The sequence below is a fragment of the Chiloscyllium plagiosum genome, unplaced genomic scaffold (genome assembly GCF_037043375.1).
Source record: "Chiloscyllium plagiosum isolate Xiang-an unplaced genomic scaffold, Cpla_swu_hap1 HiC_scaffold_1, whole genome shotgun sequence".
Classification (NCBI taxonomy): domain Eukaryota; kingdom Metazoa; phylum Chordata; class Chondrichthyes; order Orectolobiformes; family Hemiscylliidae; genus Chiloscyllium; species Chiloscyllium plagiosum.
In genome coordinates, this window is record NW_028270139.1 from 83,593,046 (window position 1) to 83,619,098 (window position 26,053).

General features: G+C 39.9%; 1 protein-coding gene across 2 annotated transcripts in view; it reads right to left on the reverse strand.

The window, feature by feature from the left end:
* asah1b (N-acylsphingosine amidohydrolase 1b) overlaps positions 1-26,053 on the reverse strand; it is a 40,465-nt gene that overhangs the window by 12,821 nt on the left and 1,591 nt on the right. The window contains exons 2-9 of one of the 2 annotated variants that reach the window (XM_043689892.2): positions 24,235-24,347; positions 15,698-15,744; positions 14,755-14,845; positions 11,977-12,063; positions 10,850-10,928; positions 5,356-5,430; positions 4,949-4,994; positions 2,439-2,583 (exon numbers count right to left, since the gene is read on the reverse strand). In XM_043689892.2, the coding sequence (XP_043545827.1) occupies positions 2,439-2,583; positions 4,949-4,994; positions 5,356-5,430; positions 10,850-10,928; positions 11,977-12,063; positions 14,755-14,845; positions 15,698-15,744; positions 24,235-24,249 (585 nt within the window). In that variant the 5' untranslated portion in view covers positions 24,250-24,347. Of the gene's footprint in view, positions 1-2,438; positions 2,584-4,948; positions 4,995-5,355; positions 5,431-10,849; positions 10,929-11,976; positions 12,064-14,754; positions 14,846-15,697; positions 15,745-23,656; positions 23,807-24,234; positions 24,348-26,053 lie in introns of those variants that run through there. The other variant, XM_043689886.2, reaches the window with a different exon arrangement.

The following is a 26,053-nucleotide window of genomic DNA, read 5'->3' on the forward strand; positions in this document are numbered from 1 at the left end:
TTGTTCTTCAAAAACTTGCAAGACATGCAAAGTGGCCAGGCACAGGAGCCTGGATATTGCTTCAGATGTCCCACATGAAGGAGCAGCTACTGGACTCAGACAGAGGCAACAGGGCATCACAAGTGAAGACAAAGGATTGTTTAAAGTAAAAATGTTAAGAGTGCTGGGAAAGCTTAGCTGGTCTGGCAGTGGATAATTACAGAATTGAAGACAGACAGAAGCATAATGGGTTTTACACAACTTTACTTAGTTCAGATTGCTAGCATCCACAGAATTTTGCTTTGTTTTTGTACTTGTTTAAAGCATGGGTGCACACCAACAGTTTTGCAGAGGTGAGGCATTTGATTGGCTTCAATGTAGTCTTTGAGGAGAAAGTGAGGTCTGCAGATGCTGGAGATCAGAGCTGAAAATGTGTTGCTGGAAAAGCGCAGCAGGTCAGGCAGCATCCAGGGTACAGGAGAATCGACGTTTCGGGCATAAGTCCTTCTTCAGGACCGTCCATAACCTCATCACCTCGGGGGATCTCCCATCCACCGCCTCCAACCTCATAGTCCCACAACCCCGCACCGCCCACTTCTACCTCCTGCCCAAAATCCACAAACCTGACTGCCCCGGCCGACCCATTGTCTCCGCCTGCTCCTGCCCCACCGAACTCATCTCCGCATACCATGACACCATCCTGTCCCCCTTAGTCCAAGAAGATTCCTGAAGAAGGGCTTATGCCCGAAACGTCGATTCTCCTGTTCCCTGGATGCTGCCTGACCTGCTGCGCTTTTCCAGCAACACATTTTCAGCTTCAATGTAGTCTTGCCAATCGTAACTGTAACCCCTCTCCCCACACACCCATTGCCAATCCTTGCTCCCCTATTAAAGGCAGCACTAAATAAAATTCAAACCAAGATTTTCCGAAGTTAAGCAGGGAGAGCTGTAGCAGTACAGGAGATAGAACAACAGTGTTCTCTTGGACAATTTCACATTTAAATTTACCTGGTGCTCCTGGCAGCAGGATGTTTCCCCTCCCCACCAAAAAGAGCCTGCCTCAAGAATCTTTCAGTGTGCCAGTATCATCTGCTTGATGGCTATTTTTATTGTTTATCAGATTAATAGCTGTCAATATAGAAAATAAAGAGCATGAAAGCATGAAGACTACTGGCGATCTGTTACAAGGGGTCTGTGGAATGCAACACTAGTCAAAAGGTCACTGTGGCAGGGTGGGATAGGAATAGTGGAATGCTGCTACACCAATTAACAGAGTAAAGTTGGGGCTGAAAGATCAGGCTGAGATAACAACAATTTGTAAAGTCAGCCTCGCCTGCTAAATATAATCATGGCAGGTTGGGACAGGTCGTGACAATAAATATTTAGGACGTGACATTAAATATTAAATTAATAGTTAGTAGAGTCAGCCTACTTGAGACTGTTGACAGTAAAATATCTAATCATAGAATAATATTAAGTAGGGTCTGGGATGGAAGACCATTGTTGCAGAGGTGGCAGTAAAATATCTAATATTATTCTAATGTTACGATTTAAAGTAGAATGTAGGAAAAACCATAGTGGCAGAAGTAGAGAGGGAATGGGAACTAACATCATTGGTTTATTGTATAGCTGGAGTGAGGTAATTCTGATTAATACAGTTGGGCATGCTGATAAGCTAACAAAAACATGATTATAAAATGGTATAAAGAGCCACAGACCCAGAGGTTTGGGGCATTCAAGAATTTGCTTCCTGAGTATCACAGTTTTTTGTTTGCAAATAAAAAGACCTACTTCTTGAAGAACTCTCCACGTCTCCTGGCGATTCTCTACATTTTCTTCACGACATCCTCAGTATCAGCATTTGCCATTTTCAGTCCCTCATCTGTGTGTTGGCAGGGCCAGGAGAGGAGTGTCCTTGCCCATTCTATTGTGAGAGCCAGTGACTGTTTTGTATTCCCAGATCAGCTATTTCTACACATGGTTTCTTTTCGAAAAACAGCAGTTTGCTAGCATTATCTGACAACCCTAAAGCCACAGGATGGCAGGTGAGTTTTAAATTATTAATTAGGGAGGGATTGTTTGGATTCTGCCATACACTGTCGTCGTCTCATCTGGCTAACAGTGGAGGATTTATATCAAAACCAGTGCTGCTGACTGGTGAGGGAGGGATGAATTGATAAAAGGTAGGGAAAAAAAACTCATCAGGAGGCACGCATTCCCCAAAGTCCAGGGGCTAAGGTTAGCCAATGGGCAGACACATTGCTGCACAGTGATGTCTTATGTCTCACAGACAAACACATGGACAGAAGATTCTTTTCCCTGGATGGGGGACTGAATATTATTGACAAATGCAGCTTTATGTCTTGATCTACAAAACAGGCATTGGAGCAACACAGTTTTTAAAGCTGATAGATTAGAAGGCAAAGTCAGAAGCAGTTTTGGAATTTCTAATAACTCACAGGTCTCATGCCAGTCAGCATTCCAACATATCCGGCAAAATTAGTGGATTTAAATACAGTTTTGTTGTTTCTCTGGAAATTCAGGTTAACTGTTAGAGGTCGAAGGTATTCTGGAATTTTCCAGCTCTCATTTTTGACATCCCAACTGCAGGGAGAAGACAGAAGTATGATTAAAGAAAATAATACCATTATCCCAAACACCGGCAGAGCATCGGCACCAACTAAAAACAACTCCCCAGGCCACTGAAAAATGCCTTATGTTATACCTTTTATTTTGAGTCAGTATTCATACTGATTTACCCAAAGTCTATAATGTATTAGCTGTAGAAGAATAATATTCATACAGAGTATATTCAGTCATAGGTAAGGGTTAGACAAGAACCTCACATCATGTCTGGCGTCTTTAAAGTGTTGGGAAGCTGGTTCATGATTGCACATGGATTAGCCAGCACAATGAAACAGTTGCAAGTAGACTTTGAGGAAGCTGGTATTTAAATCTTTCAACTGCAACAGCAGACTATTCTGAGGGTAGACCACCAGGTCAGATGCTACCTGATAACCATTATGCATAATAAAAAAAAATATTCATGGGATGTTGGCGTTGCCAACTGACTAGCATTTGTTTCGGTTCCCTAAATGCTCTTAAGAGGCTGGTGAGCTACCTTCTTGAACTGTTGCAGTGCTTGTGCTGTAAAAGAACCATAATGCCATTAGGGAGGGTGTTCCAATATTTTGACCCAGCAACACAGAAGAAACTGAGATATATTTCCAAATCGGGATAGTCAGTGATTTGAAAAGGAACTTCTAGGTGGTAGTATTCCCATGTACCTGCTGCCCTTGTCCTTTTAGATGGTGGTGGTGGTCATGGGTTTGAAACGTGCTGTCTTAAGAGCCTTGGTGAATTTCTACAACACATCTTGTAGATAGTACAAACGGCTGCTAAGTATCAGTGGGAGAGAGTAGATGTTTGTGGATGTGGTGTCAGTCAAATGGGCTACTGTGTTCTGGATGGCATCGAACTTCCTCATTGTTGTTGGAGCTGCACTCCTCCAGCAAGTGGAGGGTATTCCATCACATTTCTGACTTGTGCCTTACAGATAATCGACAGGCTCTGGGGAATCAGGAGGCGAGTTATTCACTAAGATTCCTAGTATCCAATCTTCTCATGGTCACAGTACTTGTATAACTGGCCTCATTCAATTTCTGGTCAATAGTAACCCCTAGGATGTTGATATTGGGGGATTAGTGTACACATACACTAATGCTGATTAGCGATAAGCTAACTTCCCACTCTCGCTCAGAGATTTTGCACCTTTATTCTTCCTAACAAAGTGCATAATCTCACAGCTTTCTACATGATATTTCATCTCCTACTTCTTTGCCCACTCTCCTAGCCTCTCCAAGTCCTTCTGCAGGCTCCCTCCTTCCTCACCACAACCTGTTCCTTCACCTATTTTTGTCTCATCTGCAAACTTAGCAACAATGCCCTTAATTCCTTCCTCCCCAAGATCATTAATGCATAATGTGATTAGATTAGATTACTTACAGCGTGGAAACAGGCCCTTCGGACCCAACAAGTCCACACCGACCCTCTGAAGCGTAACTCACCCAGACCCATTCTCCTACATTTATCCCTTCACTTAACACTACAGGCAATCTAGCATGGTCAATTCACCTAACCTGCACATTTTTGGATTGTGGGAGGAAACCCACGCAGACACGGGGAGAATATGCAAACTCCACACAGATTAATTCGGCCCAACACGCCCCCCGCGGAACTCCACTCGTCAGCAGGTGCTATCCTGGAAAAACAACCAATTGCCCTCATACTGCCTTCTTCCAGTCAGCAAATCCTCTATCCATGCCAGCAACGTGCCCCTAATGCTTTGGGCTCGTCTTATTTTGCAGCAGCTTATGCAGCACCTTGTCAAAGGTCTTCTGCAAATCCAAATGGATCACATCCACTGGCTCTCCTTTGTCTAAATCGACTGTTACCTTCTCAAAGAATTTGAGCAGACGTACCAATGATTTCCCCTTGATAAAGCCATGCTGTCTGCCCTATTTTACTAAGCACTTCTAAGTACTCTAATTTAATCCTTAATAACAGATTTACTAATTTTACTAATAAACAAGGTCAGGCTAACCAGCCTATATTTTCCTGTCTTCTGTCTCCCGTCCTTCTTGAACAGCGCTATTACAGTTGCCATTTTCTGTTACCTTCCCTGACTCTAGTTATTCTTGAAAAATCACCAACAATACCTCCATATTCTTAGCTATCTTCTCAGATATCTGGAGTGTAGTCCATCTGGTCCGGGTGATTTATCCACCTTCACCCATTCAGCCTCCTCAGTACCTCCTCCTTCGTGATGGCCACTGCACTCACCTTTGCCCCCTGACTTTCAAAGGTCTGGTATGTTCCTAGTGTCTACCAACTGAAAACTGATGCAAAGATTAATCTTAAAGAGATAAAGGTTTTAGTCCCTAAATATAAAATCAACTTAGTTTCTTACCCAAGGAATAATCCAAAGTCCAGATTTCTAGCATGGTACAGTCTCCCTAAAAGTCAAAAGATAAATATGTTCAGTTCTTCTGCTACATCAGCCTGAACAATGCAAGTAACATTAGAAACCATTGTTTCTTTCTAACCCACTCGAAAAAAATCCACTACGTGTAACAGGAACATGAAGGATATACAAATAAAGGAATTAAGTAGTTAACAGATGTTGTAACTTGGGATGATCTGATGGATGGGCAATAGGCTGTCTAATAAGCCAAACTGTGACTAAATAAAGTAGTGAAATATTGATACACATCTTGCCATAAAGGCATGTCAAAGGATTCAGTTAATTTCTTTACCACTCCCCAATAAAATGTGACCCAACAGAAATAGCTGAGAAATCTTCAGTTGACGATATACCTGCATTATCTTCAGCTACGAGGGATGTGCACACCGTGAATACTTCATAAAAGATATTAAAGAGCATAACTTCTCCTGATAGAGGGGAAAAAAATGTTAGGAATAAAGGTTAAGAATAAAAGCAAATCTGTAAGCTTGACATTTCAGTTTAAACATCTTCCCAAGTTCTGCAAATTAGGCCAGCACATTTGTCAATGTAAAGTTGGACTAAATTTCCTCCTCTTTTTCTTCATTTTTAAAACAAATGGTCAAGAAGGAGGAATGATACGAATGGTGAAAAATAAACATGCCCACATCCCAACAATAGGTAAAAGCCTAACTCCAAACGTATTTTTGTACAGTACTGTTTTCAATACCATATTTGCTTATGATGTAGTCTATTGAAACGGGAGATTGAATCGGAATACGAAGGTAGACTTTCAGCTATCGGGACTGCTTCTACTACAAAATAAATTAATAATTGATTCCCAAATTCATTTCAGACAATCACACCTAAACCCAAGGATTCGAAAGCTCCAGCATAAACATGAGTTACTTCAGTGGTCTAATACACCCCAGAGGAAACATTAATAACAAGATAGAATCCTAATCATTCCTTTATGACACAATTATCCAGTTCAATACCTTCTGTAAAGTTACTCATCTAAAAAGGATCACAATGCATGACTTGAGAGAGAGATTTCTTGTTAAGAGTTCATGAAGGTTTAACTGTAAGCAACGTTAGTTACTGTCATTTGGCCAAAACATGGTAAAAGTTTGTTAAAAACAGAAATGGTTAAAGAGAAAACATTTACTTACAGGAGCCTGGTTACAGTTGAATATACTTCAGAATATTTCATTGAATAGTTTATTAGTGATAAGATTTTCTTTAGTCAGAACATTAGAGTGCAGAGCCAGAGGATCACAACAATTATTATGGATTGTTTATATCCAATTTAGAAGTCTTTATAATATTTATGCTATTTCAAATTAATTTTTGTGAAACCAATACAGTTTGAAGCCAAGGCGGTTTCAGACAGAAAATTACAATTTAAGGCATGCATCATTATAATTAAGTCAGAAGTGCTGTTAATCTCATGGAATGATTCACACTTCAAACTAGAACAGCCAACGACTACAGTGGTTTATAATGGTCATCTTCACTGACAAAGCCTCAAAAGAGATTTGGTGACAAGAAATGGACTCTGTCAAGTAGTTGACATCTATTGTATTGAAAGAAAGAGTTTGGATCTTAAATTGTGCAACAGCATGTCACTTCAGAGTATGTGAAATTCTTTTCCCAAGAAAGCAGTAAAAGCTATGCTATTAAATTTACTCAAGGGTGAATTAGATTTTTAAAAAGGGAGTTGCAAGTTATACTAAACAGACAGCTAAGTGGAGACAACCAGATCAGCCATGATTTTATTCTGTGTTGAAGCAGGCTAAAAAGGTTTGGATGACCTGCTCCTGCTCCCAGGTATGACATTTATGCACATATCTAAGTTATTGAAAACCTAATGAACTATCTAAACATTAAAAAATGGCATCTCAAATGAGAGACTTGGGCAAACATTGCAGGAAGTGTCACTTTGCAAGGTTAAAATTTCAGAACTTCCAAAGAATTTGATCTGAGAGATCTGGGACAGAGATATATTTCTGGAATGGGTGTTGCAGTGTATAGTTACAACAATGAGAAGGCGAGCAAGTAGTGAAGTAGGAACAAAGGATGACTACCTAAGGGACAGTAAATGATACGAAGAGAAGGTTAAGACAAGGGCTCAGTGCAATTTATATTCCCAGATTTGAAACTCTGCCTTCATCATGGGATGACTCAATGAGTCACTAAATTCATAAATTCATGAAGTACCAGTTAAGAAGGAAATAGAGATGGAATGAGGGGAAAGACATTGGTGAGTGCTTTCAAGGTGCTATGATAGAGCCGAGACATCAATTAAAACAAATGTAGAGAAACTAATATTGAAAATGCCAAGAGAAACCTATTAGTAGTGGCCTGAAATTGTTTAACAAACCTCAATTCCTTATCATGTCTCTCAAACTTGATTGAGTTTTTTGAGGAAGTAACAAAGAGGATTGATGACGGCAGAGCAGTAGATGTGATCTATATAGGCTTCTGTAAGGCGTTCGACAAGGTTCCCCGTGGGAGACGGATTAGCAAGGTTAGATCTCATGGAATACAGGGAGAACTAGCCATTTGGATACAGAACTGGCTCAAAGGTAGAAGACAAAGGGTGGTGGTGGAGGGTTGTTTTTCAGACTGGAGGCCTGTGACCAGTGGAGTGCCACAAGGATCGGTGCTGGGTCCTCTACTTTTTGTCATTTACATAAATGATTTGGATGCGAGCAGAACAGGTACAGTTAGTAAATTTGCAGATGACACCAAAATTGGAGGTGTAGTGGACAGCAAAGAGCTTTACCTCAGATTATAACAGGATCTTTGAGGAGAAAGTGAGGTCTGCAGATGCTGGAGATCAGAGCTGAAAATGTGTTGCTGGAAAAGTGCAGCAGGTCAGGCAGTATCCAGGGAACAGGAGAATCGACGTTTCGGGCATAAGCCCTTCTTCAGGAATCCTGGATGCTGCCTGACCTGCTGCACTTTTCCAGCAACACATTTTCAGCTATAACAGGATCTTGCCCAGATAGGCCAATGGACTGAAAAGTGGCAGATGGAGTTTAATTCAGATAAATGCGAGGTGCTGCATTTTGGGAAAGCAAATCTTAGCAGGACTTATACACTTAATGGTAAGTCCTAGGCAGTGTTGCTGAACAAAGAGACCTTGGAGTGCAGGTTCATAGCTCCTTGAAAGTAGAGTTGCAGGTAGATAGGATAGTGAAGGCGGCGTTTGGTACGCTTTCTTTTATTGGTCAGAGTATTGAGTACAGGAGTTGAGAGGTCATGTTGCAGCTGTACAGGATATTGGTTAGGCCACTATTGGAATATTGCGTGCAGTTCTGGTCTCCTTCCAATCGGAAAGATGTTGTGAAACTTGAAAGGATTCAGAAAAGATTCACAAGGATGTTGCCAGAGTTGGAGGATCTGAGCTACAGGGAGAGGCTGAGCAGGCTGGGGCTGTTTTCCCTGGAGCGTCGGAAGCTGAGGGATGACCTTATAGAAGTTTACAAAATTATGAGGGGCATGGATAAGGTAAATAGGCAAAGTCTTTTCCCTGGGGTCGGGGAGTCCAGAACTAGAGGGCATAGGTTTAGCGTGAGAGGGGTAAGATATAAAAGAGACCTAAGGGGCAACTTTTTCACACAGAGGGTAGTACGTGTATGGAATGAGCTGCCAGAGGAAGTGGTGGAGGCTGGTACAATTGCAACATTTAAGAGGCATTCGGATGGGTATATGAAAAGGAAGGGTTTGGAGGGATATGGGCTGTGTGCTGGCAGGTGGGACTAGATTGGGTTAGGATATCTGGTCGGCATGGACTGGTTGAACCGAAGGGTCTGTTTCTATGCTGTACATTTCTATGACTCTAGGACTCTAAGTAAGAGACATAACAGCTGGCAGAAAAAAAATACAGTGGATCAATAATGTGAAGGCTGCCCATGACTGAACAGCATAAAATGTCAGCCAAAAGTCCCAACATGCTTTGCAGTAACAGAAACTATAAAGTGTGGGAAACACTTGCTTAGTAATGTCTCAGTACATGAAACAATGACTGTGCAACATTCTTTGTTATCCTAAGGATAAGTATATTTCACACCAATTAGTTATTTCTCAAACTTTTTTTCTAATCATTTACAATACAAGTAGTTTTTAATTAAGATTTTTCAAGATCATATAGTTTCCAAATAAATTAGACTTAACACACAAAAATCACTAAATAAAAACATTAGAAATAAAGGTTTAAAAACTAATAACGAGTAATGGAGAGGGGCATCCCTATTTCTTATCAAGGACTAAGGCTAAGAGAGTTGGAATGGTGAGAAATCTCAAAGAAGCCTATGACAGCCTTGTACGAGATAGCAGACACAGATGTCAGAGTTGAGAGATCAAAGGTTACAACTGACCATGGAGAGTTCAATTTTTCACTTACCAAAGCCCAATCAGATTACTAAACTAGTAATTGCTTGTTGTAGAGTCATGTACTAAAAACCCAATCACAGTAGGACAACTGTTATTAACCAATAATATACAGGAGGAGGGAGTATGTGCCGCCATGTTAAGGTAATAAGAAAAAGTATAAAATGAGAATTGTTTTTCTTGAAATTAGAGCATCATAGACTTTTCTTCCGATCTGAGCCAAAGATTAAGGGGGTAATTGAACTCTCATGTCGAGGACAGATTTGGGTAGTCATTAGCCTCTCTCTGCATTGTACTGATAGACGCGGGAACTAAGTTACAATGTCCCTGAATTCTGCTTATCTCCTGGAAGTTTATTACCTCCATAAAATTCACTCCTACAGATATAAATGAGGCAACATTAATTTGAGTCAGAAATATACAGCACAGACACAGACCCTTCAGTCCAACTCTTCTATGCTGACCAGATATCCTAAATTAATCTAGTCCCATTTGCCAACATTTGGCCCATATCCCTCCAAACCCTTCCTATTCATATACCCATTCAGATGCCTTTTAAATGTTGTAATTGTACCAGCCTCCACCACTTCCTCTGGTAGCTTATTCCATACACACACTATCCTCTGCGTGAAAAAGTTGCCCCTTAGGTACCTTTCAAATCTTTCCCCTCTCACTTTAAACTTATGCCCTGCAATTATGGACTCCCCACACCCTGGGGGAAAGACCATGTCTATTTACCCTAACAATGCCCCTCATTATTTTATAAACCTTTGAAGTCACCCTTCAGCCTTCAATGCTACAGGGAAAATAGCCTCAGTCTATTCAGCCTCTCCCTATAGTGTAAACCTTCCAACCCTGGCAACATTCTTGTAAATCTTTTCTGAACACTTTCAAGTTTGACAACATCCTTCCTACAACAGGGAGACCAGAACTGCATGCCATCAGTATTGTAGATATTTTTTAAAAAGGACACACTTAAGGTTGCCAATTAACTGTTTCCCCTATTGTAAACTCCCCCACGTAGGTTTACACAGGTCAGCTATGGATTTCGCTGTTTGATTATTTTTCTTAGACGAACTCCAATGTCCTCATATACTTGAAACCAAACAGCAAAGGCAGCTGCTGTGCAAGTTTCTTTCTCCTTTTGAATCACTTCCCCTAGTTATCTCTACCTTTGTCTGACTTCCTCCTTTTTAAAAGTGCCATTGTTCTGATTTTATTTTCTGTTCCCAGTTCCAAAACAATGCAACAGCTTATTAAAAAAAAGTCATTACTGCTCCTAGAACTTGAGGAAAATCAGCTTCAACACTGAAATTACCTCAAAAAGGAACAGCTTTTTTAGCTAGAATTGTACCCACCATCCATCTTGGATTACCCAGAATCCATTGAAGTAACAATGTTCACAGTAATAGATTATACCACATGATGCAGTACCTATGTCCAATAGCATCTATTTTACATGTATCATACCTAAGGGCACTCCTGATACATCTGCAATTCCTTTTAGTTCTTCATTAAATGGTGAAGGAAGTGTGTCCACCAGTGGAGCCTGAAAGAAAAACTGCATTTAAAATTTTTTCATATATATTAAAATCTGAAAATGTAGAGGATCATTTTGGCAGATTTAATTTATGCATATGCCTTTCAAATTGAGAACTGAGGACAATTTAACTCAACTTAAAATTAGTTTAGTGAAGAGGCATTGCAGGAATATAAATTAGTTATAGATAACAATGGAGGTAATCTAAACAGTACAACGCTAGCTGAGGTTCTTACCTCATCTCAGGTCTAGCTTATAAAAGCAATGTGTTAAGATCTGACAAACAACAGACATATGAAATTCAACACCTCAGAGTTGCTACAGGCCATGGGGTAGAGTTTCTGATTTAGGTACAATTAACAAAACTGAACAAATTACACCATAAATTTGCACACAAACTTATTTTGTTTAATAGAGAGGAATTCCCTGTGTAACAGAATGATGAAGCAGTATTTTGAAAATTATAAAACTGCTTTGATAATATTCCTTAGTATATTTAATAGTGGTAACCTTGGCAAAGTTAGTTGAAAATAGATTATCACAAAATAATTAAGAATTTAATTCAGTTTGGATCCATCACCCATGTCACATTTATTATTTAAAAAAAAACAATTTCATAGGTGGATTGAGGTACAATTCTACTCAAAGCATAATTGGTGGTCTTGGAGTCAAAGCAGAATTTTAGGAGAGTCATCTCTTGCAAATGAGCCCAATTAGCTCAAGTCCTAAAGGGGACGGGGGTCTGCTTCTGGCACAGTACTTCTAAACCTAGTGGAAAAAGTCACCAAAATTGGCATTGCAATGAATCCAATTCAACTCTAAAATTCTGATAGTTTTTGCAATGGTTGTGAAAATATATTGGAGGTGGGCGGGGGGGGGGGGGGGGGGGGGGACAGGGGGAGAAGAGTGAAGGATGAATGGAGTAGAGTGAATTCTGAAAAATCCATTGAAAGCACAATTTCTAAGCTCAAATAATCGGCCATTTAATTACATAACTCTTCCATATATTCAAATACATAAACTGCGTGCTTTGGAACAATTACAAAAGTATCCTTACCAAACTTTTATCCACAATTTCAATTAATTTTCCACTTGGAAAGAAATCATTTGCCAAGTTCTTGATCACTTGGATTAAACTGGTCAGCTGAAATTCATCAGAAAAGATGCATTGTAAACGTTATATATTGTTTGTATGAAAAAAACAAGCCAATTTAACTACATGCAGCACCAATAGTATACACAATTCTGGTAGCTGGAATCCAAGGTTCATTTCCTGAAACAATAATATAACTAGGAGAGATTGGGAAAGAGACTGGGAGGTGGAGGAGTGAAAGAGGCGCACAGATGCTTCTTGGATCCAGCATTTTCAAAATGACAGTTCATTTTTTTAAAAAAAGGAAGAAGTTTCAAAATTGCATTTCTATACTATTGTGAGAAACAAAGCTCACTGTTCAATAATTTCAGTCTGAGTCAAATTCTGAAGCAGTCTTTATTCATATGGTCTTGCAAGCCAGGTGACCATTACAGTAGGCACACCAATCAGGAGGTTACATTACAATATATACAGTTCAATTGAGTCTCTCGATACTCCTCCTTTTACTTCATATCTGATAGTCGTATTGCTCTGTGCAGTTGCTAATCTAATTGGCTTACCACATCTGTCTGTGGCCTGTTGTTGGTGTGCAACTCCCCCCCCCCCCCCCCCCCCACCCCCTTGATAGCTGGGTCTTATTACTTTTGCTGACGCAACACTGGATCTTATTCAGTTATCTTATTCATACTAACTCCCTATGTGCGTGACAATTGCAACGGTCATGTCAATACATCGGTTTCCAGCAGTCGACCACCTCCCTTTTCAGTTAGTTATTTCTTGGTATATACTCTCATGATTCCGCCTTGTGATTTTTGCAGAAGCAACATACAATTACTTGTAACTGCTTGCAAGTATATCTAGCTTAACATCGAAATCTGGATGTTCTTGTACATCAGTCAATGTAAGCAAGCATGCAGGTACAGCAGGTAGTGAAGAAAGCTAATAGCATGCTGGCCTTCATAACAAGAGGAATTGAGTATAGAAGCAAAGAGGTCCTTCTGCAGCTGTACAGGGCCCTTGTGAGACCGCACCTGGAGTATCGTGTGCAGTTTTGGTCTCCAAATTTGAGGAAAGACGTTCTGGCTATTGAGGGAGTGCAGCGTAGGTTCACGTGGTCAATTCCCGGAATGGCGGGACTATCTTACGCTGAAAGATTGGAGCGACTGGGCTTGTATATCCTTGAGTTTAGAAGGCTGAGAGGGGGTCTGATTGAGACGTATAAGATTATTAAAGAATTGGACACTCTGGAAGCAGGAAGCATGTTTCCGCTGATGGGTGAGTCCCGAACCAGAGGACACAGTTTAAAATAAGGGGTAGGTCACTTAGAACAGAGTTGAGGAGAAACGTCTTCACCCAGAGAGTGGTGAGTGTGTGGAATGCTCTGCCCCAGAAGGCTGTGGAGGCCAAATCTCTGGATACTTTCAAGAAAGAGTTGGATAGAGCTCTTAAGGATAGTGGAATCGAGGGATATGGGGATAAGGCAGGAACAGGATACTGATTGAGGATGATCAGCCATGATCATAATGAATGGTGTTGCTGGCTCAAAGGGCAGAATGGCCTACTCCTGCACCTATTGTCTTAACATATAACCCCCCCCCCCCCTCCCCATGACTCAGCCTTATGATTTTTGCAGAAACAACAACCTTCGCAAGGGCCTCTCACACTATCAAAGACCAATTAGTTTATACAAAATGTTAGTTATGAACTTTGATACTAATGCTCAGGTACTGGCCAATTAAATTGATCTTTCAAAAATTACAAGAAAAGTAAATGTCAGTGGTTACTCTGGAGTTGCACTGTGAAAAATAAATTACATTCACACAGCATTTTCCACAGGCAAATGCCTCAAAGCACTTCAGTCTATGACGCACATTTAAAGTGTAGTTGCTACTGTAATGTAGGAAATGCTGAAGCCAATGTGGTGATAATAATCAGAAAATATTGATGTGATATTGATTGAGATAAGTTTGGGTAAGGCACCAGGGATAACGTTCTCACCTTTCTTTGAAATAGTACCACAGACCTTTTACATCTACCCCAAGGTCTAAGTTTAACATCTCATGCATAAAATTTAGTATCTCAGCCTTGACTTGTGTGCTTAAATTATGGAGTGTTTGCAACGGAATCAGTGTGAATGCAGAATCCAACATTAGTACACCTTTTGATTTGATGACAATTAAAATTAACTATAATTAAACAGGTTTTATTGTAAAAGTAATAAAAAAAAATCTTAGTACCACTATTGCCAGTATTATTACTTTAATTAATCCATGTAGTCAGCTGTTACTTAAAGTTGTTCAATCCACTCTGAACACATTTTAGTAAAATATTGTTCCTCTTTCTCATCCATTCTTTTCTGATCAATCATTTCCCCTTTTCCCTTGCCTCCAGGAAACAGCTTCTTCTGTTGTTTGAGGGCTTTATTCCTATCTAAGCTTTGATTATGAATATTTTGCATACTTAATGAGGAGGAGTCACTTTGTCCTGATGTAACACCTGAGCACATTTTTGAATTTGGATGAAAAGGGAGAAGGTGCTTGGTAGTAATGGAGGGGTCTGTTTCAATACATATATCACTAATATTGGAAGAAAGGTCAGCTTTCTACTGGCAACTTTCAAACCTGGGTGTTCCTGATTTGTGTAGCACAGCTGCACTTGACGCACAAACTCAAAACTATCAGCATAAGTCAATTGTGTTATGTTTTGCGATAGTAGCAACAATACAAAATGACAGCTGCATACCTCCACTTTCTTATCATTAATCAACTGGTTCCACCTTACGCGTGGAGCCAAGTCAAGATTTATCTTGTACCAAGGAACAATGCCTTTAAACCTGTAAACATACACGGTGCCTTTTTTTATTACAATGTCTCATTAAACAGAAAAAGGTTAATTCCATGTTACTGATACAATAATATTGTATTGATATTACAACCACATGGGTTTTAGCAAACATACAAATGAACAAAATATATTTTTAAACCTTACTGTTTCAGTCAGTCCTTTACTTGAGAAAAAAAATATGTACTGAGAAAAGGAACAAAAGTTGTTTATTCAAAATAAAGATTGTAATTCTTTAATTAGTATTCACCAAAATAGTAAATAAGCAGCAAAGTATTTTAAAAAGGCATAGATTTTGAATAGTGAATGTGTCAAGTACTCAAAATCAATATTTTTGATGGCCAAACAAACACCATTTTCCGATCATGGTATCCTTTTAAAAATGTTTGATTGAATCAGTGAAGAAACTTCATTCAAAATGGGTGATTTTTCCAGCTTTCACAAACAGCTTTGTTTCAAATATAAGACACAATTCAGTGACCCAAAACCTCTGGAGAGGGGAAAATAATTTACAAATATTATTAGCAAGGGCAGCTATTGCCCATTGAAAAATTGTGGGTATATATTTCACTAAATAACTTTAAGGCTCAGAACATACACAAAACAAATAGTAATCTCAAACTCTAGCTGCTCTAAGGCAGCTGAACAGAAGAGAATGTAATTTTTTGCTGCCATACCTATTGGCCTTATGTCAGAGAAAAGCAGTAAAGATTGAATACTAGTCACATCAGTAACTTACACCTGTGGATTCATTGCAAGGGGAAGAAGAAGTGCACCTCAAATGGATGAGAAATTTGCTTAATGAAAAGTTGATACAAACATTCTGAACTGTTTCAGAACTTACGTGGGCCCAGACGGTGGATATGTGCCTCTTCTACAATCTTCAGTGTACTGCAAAAAGAAATAAGGTTTTAAAAATGCTCAACCTTCTTTTCATTATATATCAAAAAAGTACCTTCCATAAAACTGTTACGGATTTTAAAAATTCACTGATTCAAGACATGTAGAAAAACAGAGGGCCAGAATAATACCTTGCTTTTATAACCTAACACAACTATGTAATTGTAATATTGTACATTTTGTAAAGGAAGTTAATCTGTCTTTAAACAAATACCTCCCAAAGTCACATGATCACTTGTGAATTTCAGTTGCCATTGGGATTTGAGTGTACTTGTCTCAGGAAGAAATCGAGACACATTTTGGAAATTATTATTTTTATTGATAACCCTGAAAGTCCTTGATAAAGTCCTTAGTTCACCTGGAGGTATAAATAGCTCTTTCTAGCTGAGCACAATCTGACAACAACAGTCATTTAAGCTAATTGTTGAAACAGTTAATTACACCGATTGCAAGACAACAGGCAAGTCACCTGCCTAGGTGTAAGCAAATACATAATATTGATACGGGATTTACCAGTTTTGGGAAAGCAGCAATTTTAAGTTTTGATCTGTACAAAACTGGCTACAAGCAATCATTTTGCATAGGAACCAGCCCTCTAATGGTAACTCCTCCTTGAAAACATTCAATGTTGTATCAGCCTCAATTGCTTTCTGTACAGGAGAATTCTACATGCTCGCCATTCTTTGGGTAAAGAAATTCCTCCTTATCTAAATCCTCTCTCATTAGGAAAGGGGGAGGTGCAATCTATTGCCATGCAAATAATAATCTGCTTGTGTTTGCTATCAAAGTGGATAACCTCACATTTATCAACATTAACTTTCATGTGTCATGCGTTTGCCAACTTGCCCAAATCACACTGAAGTATTTCTGCATCCCCCTCACAGTTCACCCTCCCACCCAACTTTTGTGTCACATGCAAACTTGCAGATATTAAACTTTGTTCTCTCACCTAAATCACTAATACATGTGAATAGCTGGCAACCAAGCATTAATCCCTGCAGTTTCCCAGTAGTCACTGCCTGCCACTCGGACAAAGATCCATATATTCCCACTGTCTTTTTTTCTTTTGTCTGCTAACAAGTTCTTTATCCATGTCAGTACACTAGCCCCAATCCCATGTGCTTTAATATTAACCATCTAATTATGTGGGACCTGATCAAAAGCTTTTTGAAAGTCCAAGTAAGCCCCATACAACAACTCCCCCTTATAAACTATAATAGTTGCATCCTTGCAAATTTCTAGTGGATTTGTTAAGCACGATTTCTCTTTTGTAAACGCATGATGACTCTTTCTGATCCTGTTTTTCAAATGGTCTTCTATTAAGTCTTTTATAACGGACTCTAACATTTTCTGTGCAACCTTATCAGTCCTTAACTCTAGAGATAGAATCTTTACACAAGTAACAGGCTTCCAGAAATCTTAAGACAGAAATAAAATCAGTCTTTTAAGAATCTTTCATTCTGATTTTAATTTTTATGAATGGAATTTTTGCAAATAACTCATTTTGACTTAAGTAGCCGAGCAATAGTCATAATAAACTAATCCTTTGTCTTGTTTAAATGCAAGTCTATGCTTTTGGGTACTTTCACAGTGGATATGAGAGATGATACAGGAGCTTAGACAAATTTATTCATCCTCAGATCACTCCAAAGGCATGCCTGATGTGATTTCGATGTAGCCAATACACTGGGGAGAAAATTAGGAAACAAGTGACAGAATGATTAAGCAAAAAAAAAAATTGAGCCCCGCTTCATTTTGAGAAATAAAGACCAGAACCTGGTATCAGAGTGACTTCCACAGGAAGAGTAGTCTTTTGATAATTACGCAGTTCTATGTTGCCATAAGCTCTAGGGACCAAACAGAGTTGCTCAGAAAACATAAACAAAAAGATTCAAAACTGACTTTAGGAAACCAGCATTTCATGCAGTTTAGGCCTGAGTCTGCAAAGTATTTCTGCATAACACAAGAGCGAGATGCAATGGAGACAGAACCAATATAATTTCACATCAATACTACCTTAGCCAAATGACCATGTCTATGCAAAAACCATCCATTCCCAATTCTGATGTAATTTGGACGTATTTAAAAGAGATTAGTCAAATGGTCACATCCTACTCCAAAAAAAAACCCCTATTCTATAAACTCAACATGAAAATAGCTGCAAAATACTTAAAAATCAAACAGCAGTTTGAGTTTTTGCTTTGAATCTTTTACATCAATGTCTGCTATTATTAGCTAAATCTGGACTTGAACCCTCCTCATTCCAATTCTTTAATCCTTAGCTTCATTGATTCAGCCTTTGAAATTCACAACACAGATTGGCGAGTATGATACCACAGAATTACTCTGGTGTAGGGGGGCAGTCTATTAGTCTGCACAAGCTCATCAAATGACCATTATAAACTTGGTGTCATTGAACGACCTTTTCCACATAGACATGCATGTTTATTTAAATAAATCACCCAGTGTCCTCTTGAATGTCTCGATAGACCCTGCTTCCCCACCATGATTGCAAACAGTGCATTCCACACCCTAACTACTCATTGCGTGAAAATGCATTGTTTTTTCTGTAAATCACTGTGTCCTCCTGTGCTTGATTTATAGAGTCACAGCATGGAAACAATCTTCGATCCAACCCATCCATGCTGACCAGACATCCCAATCTGACCTAGTCCCATTTGTCATTTGGCCTATTGTTCTAGCAACTCAAGATTGGTCATCCATGAGGTACAATGAGCCATCAACAGCAGAGTTGAACTCCAGCACAGTCTGTAGCCTCACAGGCCAGCATATCCTCCACTCAACCATTACAACCAAACCAGGGGATTAACCCTGGTTTAATGGAGAGTGCATGAGGGCATGCTAGGAGCAGCGCCAGGCATACCTGAAGATGAGAGGTCAACCTTATGAAGCCAAACAGGATGACATGCATGCCAAACAACATTAGCAGCAAGTGATAGACTGAGCTAAGCGATCCCACAACCAACTGATCAGATCTAAGCTCTGCAGTCCTGCCACATCCAGTCGTGAATTGTGGTGGATGACTAAACAAGTCAATGGAGGAGGAAGCTCTGCAAATATCCCCATTCTCAATGATGGGGGAGCCCAGCATATCAGTGCAAAAGAGAAGGCTGAAGTTTTCACAGCAACCTTCAGCCAGAAGTACAAAGTGGATGATCCATCTTGGCCTCCTCCATTGGTCTCCAGCATTCCAGATCCCAGTCTTCAGCCAATTTGATTCATTCCACTATATCAAGAAAGGATGGAGGCACTAGATACTGCAAAGGTTGAGGGCCCTGACAACATTCCAGCAATCATACTGAAGACTGGTGTTCCAGAAGTTGCTGCTCCTCTAGCCAAGCTGTTTCAGTACAGTTACAACATTGGCATCCATCCAACAATGTGGAAAATTGCCTAGGTTTAGGTCTTGTACATAAAAACCAGGCCAAATCCAACCCAGCCAATTACCGCCCCATCAGTCTACGCTCAATCATCAGTAAAGTGACGGAAGGTGTCATCAACAGTGCTAACAAGCAGCACCTGCTCAGTGACACCCAGTTTGGGTTCCACCAGGGCCACTCAGCTCCTGACCTCATTACAGCTTTGGCTTAAACATGGACAAAAGAGCTGAATTCCAGAGCTGAGCCCTTGCCATCAAGGCTGCATTTGTTGGAGTGTGGCATCAAGGAGCCCAAGCAAAACTGGAATCAATGGGTATCGGGAGCAAACTCATCAGTGGTTGGTGTCATACCTGATACATAAGAAAATGGTCATGGTTGTTAGAGGTCAGAGGTCAGTCATCTCAGCTCCAGAACATCTGTGCAGGAATTCTTCAAAAATAGTGTCCTAGGCCCAACCATCTTCAGCTGCTTTATCAATGACCTTCCCGCCATCATAAGGACAGAAGTGGGGATGTTTGCTGATGATTGGCCAACGTTCAGCACCATTCACGACTCCCCAGATACCAAAGCATTCAGTGTCCAAATGCAACAACATCTGGACAATATCCAGGCTTGGGTTGACAAGTGGAAGTAACAAGTAATATTCTCACCACCCAAATGCCAGTCTATGACAATCACCAATAAGAGACAATCTAACCAGCCCCTCTTGACATTCAATGGTGTTACTATCACTGAATCCCACACCCCCCAACCTATTATCAACATCCTGGAAGTTATTATTAATTAGAAATTCAACTAGACTCACCACATAAATGTAGTGGCTACCAGAGCAGGTCAGAAGCTAGGAATACTGCAACAAGCAACTCATTTCCTGACTCCCCAAAGCCTGTCCACTATCTCCAAGGCACAAGTCAGGAGTGCGATGGAATACTTCTCACTTGCCTGCATTAGTGCAGCCCCCAAAACACAAGAAGCTTGACACCATCTGAGACAAAGCAGCCTGCTTGATTGGCACTCCATCCACTCCCTCCTCCACCACCGACAGTTAGTATACACTGATGCTACTATCTACAAGATGCACTACAGAAATTCACCAAAGACAACACCTTCTAAACCCATGACTACTTCCATCTAGAAGGACAAGGGCAGCAGATACATGTGTACACCATGACCTTCAAGTTCCTTTCCAAGCCACTCGCCATCCTGACTTGGAAATATATTGCAGGATCAAAATCCTGGAATTCCCTCCCTAATGGCATTGTGGGTCAACACAATGGACTGCAGCAGTTCAAGGTGGCAGCCCTCCACCACCTTCTCTGGGGCAACTAGGGAGAGGCAACAAATGCTGACCAGTCAGCAACACCCATAACCCCACAAAATTAACAAACAAAATCCTTATTATTTACATACCCACCCAGATGCCTCTTAAATGTTGCAATGACACCCACTTCCACCACTTCCTCTGGCAGCTCGTTCCATACACACACCACACTACGTGAAAAAATTACTCCTTAGGTACTTTTTAAAATCTTTTTCCTCTCACCTTAAACCTATGCTCTCTAGCTTTGAAACCCCCTGCTCCCCACGCTAGGAAAAGACATGCATGGCTATTCCCCAAGACCTTACCTTTCAGTGTACAAGTCTGCACTGGTTTGCCTTACCAAAACAACACCTCACATTTACCTAAATTAAACTCCATCTGCCAATCCTCACCCCTTCGGCCCTTCTGATCAAGGTCCCGGTGTACTCGGAGATAATCTTCTTCACTGTCCACTAAACCTCATATTTCAGCATCCTCTGCAAACTTACTAACCATACCTCCTATATTCACATTCAAATAATCTGTACAAGTGACAAAAAGCAGTGGACCCAGCTCCATTCTTGAGGCACACTGCTAGTCACAGGTTTCCAGTCTGAAAAGCAACCCTCTACCACTCCCCCGTCTCCTACCTTCAAACCAATTTTATATGTAGGAACAGTTTTCCCTACCTACTCTATCCAGCTCCCCCATGATTTTGAAAGGTTTACTAGATCGCCTCTTAACCACCTTTTCTCCAAGCAGAACAGCTCAACTTATCCAATCTATCCTCATAGATTAAGTTTCTCATGCATGAAACTATTCTTGAAATGTGTTCATATCCTGCCTGTAATGTGACACCTGGAACTGTATACAAGACTCTAGCTGTGATCTAACAAGTGCCTTATACAAATTCTTTGCTCTTGTACTCTATGTAACTATTAATAAAACCCAAGATACCATATGCTTTATTAATTGCTCTTTCCAGCTGTTCTACCAATGATCCGTGTACATATGCACCGAGATCCCTCTGATTCTGCACCCACCTTAGAATTGATCCCCTTATTTAATATTGTCTATTCACATTCTTCCTATCACCTCACGTTTCAGTGTTGAACTTCATCTGTCACCCAAATCCATCAACTTGTTGATGTCCTTTTGAAGTTGAATCAAAATATTATAGAATGAAAACTTTAAGTTTTAAACAAAATGTTAAAAAGAGAATCTTTCAGATAATCTATGAAAAGGTTAAGAACAAGTGAAGTAAAAAAAATTCCACTGTTTGTAAACCAGTTTAAGACATTAGATCAAGGTTATCCTACAAGGGAAGAATGACAAAGGTGGTGTAGCCGTGATGTCACTGAACTGGTAATCCATGTGAATGCATTGTAGACATGGGTCCAAGTCACATTGATGGAATTTAAATTCAATTAATAAATCTGGAATATATAAAACCTGTCATGGTGGCCATGAAATGATCAATTTTCATAAAAACCAAAAATACATATTGACAGAACTGAAATAAAATGCACTCAGCAAAGTAACAAAGAGGTAGTTAGGTAGATATCCATAAGGAATTATTTTTCAGTAAGCTTATACTGTACTGAGAATTAAAGAATAGCCTTTAGGGCTATGCTGAAAATGAAACCTATTATATACAGCCATGCATAATATTTGCACATTAAGATTAGTATATTTGCCTTGCAATGAGATAGCTTGCAGTTTTCATAAATACCAAGTCTCTTTATTGGGAGGTCATTTCATAATCCCACAATTGTAACAGAATGTTGGTTAGAAGCTTGAGGTCCCAAAACTTCCTTTACAACAACATATGAAGTTACTTGAGCTGTAAATACAAGAACCTGTTTTTCACCATCAGAGTTCAGTGTGCTGGGGATATATTTTTTGCTCTTGGAGTATCTTCTCCTGAAGATTTAGGTTTCTTAACATTATGCTTTTCCACAGGCACTTCCAACCTTCCAGTAGGAAGGTAGTGTTGGTGTTTTTACAGCTGACAGTGAGGACATGCTATGCCATTCAGGGAGGCAGTTGCAGGTCCGATTCCACACTTCCATCCTAATGCTTCTATAGGGTTGGACACTGGAGCATTAAATTGCAGAGTACAGAGCGGAGGGTTAAAAGTCTTATGTACACAACCAAAACGTATCTACTCATAGAAACCAAACAGGCTTGGTACTTCCCCAAAGATTGTACATCACATTCCTAAAGTTGGGCTTCAGTCATGGATTATAAGAATTAATTAAGTTTGGTTTTAGTGTTGTTAATTGTTCAGTAAAATCGACAAATTTGATGACTGAAAACGTTAGTTAGCAATCACATACCAATGATATTTGTGCTGAATCAATGGGGGTTTAGATATTTCTCACCATGCTCAGTACAAAAGGTCATGGCAGTTTTAACTTAAATACTACTTTTCCTTAAAATGTTTATTTTCTTGTTTAGTCATTGATTTAAAATTTCAGTTAGTTAACTCCCTAGTAAGCAAAACCAAATATTTAGTCAGAACTTTGTGATAGTGCTCTGGCCAGACAACGTTAGGTCGCTGCAACACGGAAAGTGTCGTGTGATCAAACGTCCTGATCAAACATCACAAGAACAATTCACGTGATCAAATACCACGTGAAAAATCAATTTCCGCAAATCCCCAACACTAGTAGAAAACAGTTCTGTCGTGGGAAGGTGAATTTTGGAAAAGTTTAAGATTATGGAAGCTGAGAGACCAGTGTGGGGTAAGAAGTCAGTCAACAAAGGCGTGGTCAACTTCTGCATTTTATGAAACTTTTGAATATTTTTGTAGAAACAAGGGATAAAAGGTTATGGGTGAAGATAATGGATAGTTAAACACCACCTTCATTTCTAATCAAATCAAAAAATCTACCTTAGAAATAACAAGATCTCAGTTTGTAAATATCTACAGATTTCCTCCTGAAATATTGAAAATTGTGCAATTGAAGATAATTTAACAAAAAAAAATTCTCAAAGTACAAAAAGGGATTCTCACAGTTCCATCTATGTGAAAAGTACATCAACGTATAAAAGTTCATAACACCAGAATCCTTTCTGATCTATCACGGGAAACCTCCATAGTTAGTAACAGATCGGTTCCTGGATTGTTGTGAAAACCCGGAACCGCGCAGCCAGTCCCTGCGGCCGTGACTTATCAACAGCGAATGTATTCACTCACCGGCGGCACGAACTGTGCCAGTGCAGAAAGCGAGAGAGTAACCAGTAAGAGATAGCAACTCCCCGACTGCATCTTTCCCCTCAGTCTTATCCCCATGCTGCTACTCCTGTCCCTCTGATCCTGGCCCCAGGAGCTCCTGCCGGCCTCTGAGGGTGGAGACAGGAAGAGAGGGATGGGGGTTGGGACAAAAAGCGACAGCGCTCTCTCCATTATCTAATCCAATCGCAAACTTGGCTGCGGATGAGTTGTTATCGTTTAGAAATCTGAGGGTCAACACATTAGCGGAAAAGACCCGTCCAAATTGATTAAGCCCAGTAAATTAAGCTCTGATGTGTTATTTATTTTCAGATTTCAATGTATATTTTAAAAAAAAAACATAAATCACTGGTCCAGAAGGACATCATTCCTCAAAAGAGGCAGAAACAAGTTATTGGCTGGGGTATAAATTCAAGACAGTGTTAACGCATTACTTACGAATACTGGTTATAATTAAATGGATTGATACAAGAATTAACAGATCACTCTGAATCAAAAACATTTCTACTGTCTAATAATTTAGAGCTGATATGTGTTATTACCTGTTTTTTTCTCATTAACTGAACTCTTAATATTAATTGTCAGCAATTAACCTCCTTCCTCCATTCCTCATTGAGGGGCTGGAACTAGTGTAAATCCTTTGTTGCTTGGACTCCTGTGGGAAGAGTGGTACTGTACTTACTTATAGGCCTGAAAGTCTAGGTCTAAGTCTCTTATACCAATTTAGTATTCAATATTCAGTGCAGACTCTACAATAGGGAGGCCAAACATAAATTAGGTGATCACTTTGTGGAGCTGTTCATTACCTAAGCTGCTGCCTGTAAAGGACCATAGAACTCAGGGTCAGGAGGAGGCCGACTGGGCCTTTGAACCTGCTCCATCATTCAATAATATCATGCCTAATCTGGATGTGGTCCTGCCTTCACTTTCTTCTCTGATGTCATAGCCCTTGACTTTCTTGGGCTGACAAAAAATGTTCTAACTCAGCCCTAAATAAATTCAGTGACCCAGCCAATATGTTACGAAGAGAATTCAATAGACTAACAACCCCAAGAGAAAATAAATTCTTATTATTACATTCTTTTAAGGAAGATTCCTTATTCCTAAACTGTGTCCCTATTTCAAATTTCTCCCACATGAACAAGCATCCTCCTAAGTATTTATCTACCAAGTTCCTCCGAATCTAATTAAGTTTGAATGAGATTGTGTTTCATTCAAAACACTAATCAGCAGAAGCCAACTTATTCAATCTTGGTTCATAAGGACCTCAACTAGGAATAGAATGAGTGAATCTTATCTGAATTGCTAATGTAATTATAACATTTTTCAAATAAAGAGACTAAACTGTACATTGCCTGTCATTTTACTTTTTTTGCCTCCTTCTTACTTTTGACCTCTACTAGTCCAATGAAGCTTAAGTAATCTCATCTTGTAATTAGGCATATTACAGCCTTTTCGCTCAATAAGGTCAATTCCCAGTTCTTTGGACTGCAACTGTTGAATGCTGCATTTTCCACTAACTCTAAATTCATGTTTGCTTTCTTTACTCATCCCACTACCATGCCCTTTTGCCTTGCACTATTATATTTCCTTTCTGTCTTACCTTCTTGCTGTCCCATCACAGGCTTTTTCATATTCTTACCTTCACTTGTTCTTTTCCCTTCCTCAGTACTTGTTGCATCTCTAACTTTTTCCACTTCTGATGAAAAGGTCATTAATTTGAAATGTAGGATATAATCTTCCCAGTCGCTGAGAAAGTGAGCCATGGTGAGAAAGTTGTGAAAATTGGGAGAGATATCCGGTGCGGACCTTCTTGATATTGCGACCAGGAAGTCCCATTTTCCAGCCAAGTATTGGATGGCTGGTAAGATTCTGTCTAATGAGTGGTCAGATATCTATTAACATGGATTATCACTGACTATCGCCTTTATTAATATGTAGTTTCCTATTCTCCCATCCACATAGTGCATGTGCATCAACTGAATGGCCATGTCTGATGGCCATGTCTGAAAGTAATCCTTAGTCGAGGGTAAAACAACAGTCAGGGGCCCCAGCACAATAAGTCAATGGTGACCTCTAATAACAGTCCGGGGGCTCAGATATAGCATGTCGACAACTGAGGGCAGTCAGCAACTGGGAATCTGTATCTCGACAGTCTGGGGAGTGGGCCCATAATCAATCCTTTGGCTCCGGTGCAACCAGTCCATGGAGTTGTGGGAAGACAGTTGGGAAACTGCCCTCAAGTCATATGTCCTGGTGAGGGGAGGCTAAAATTGGGAGGTGAAGACCGAGTAAGACAAGTTGGGTGGAGACTTGGGGAAGTTGAAAGCCATTGGGGTTAATGTACAGGACTACGAAGAA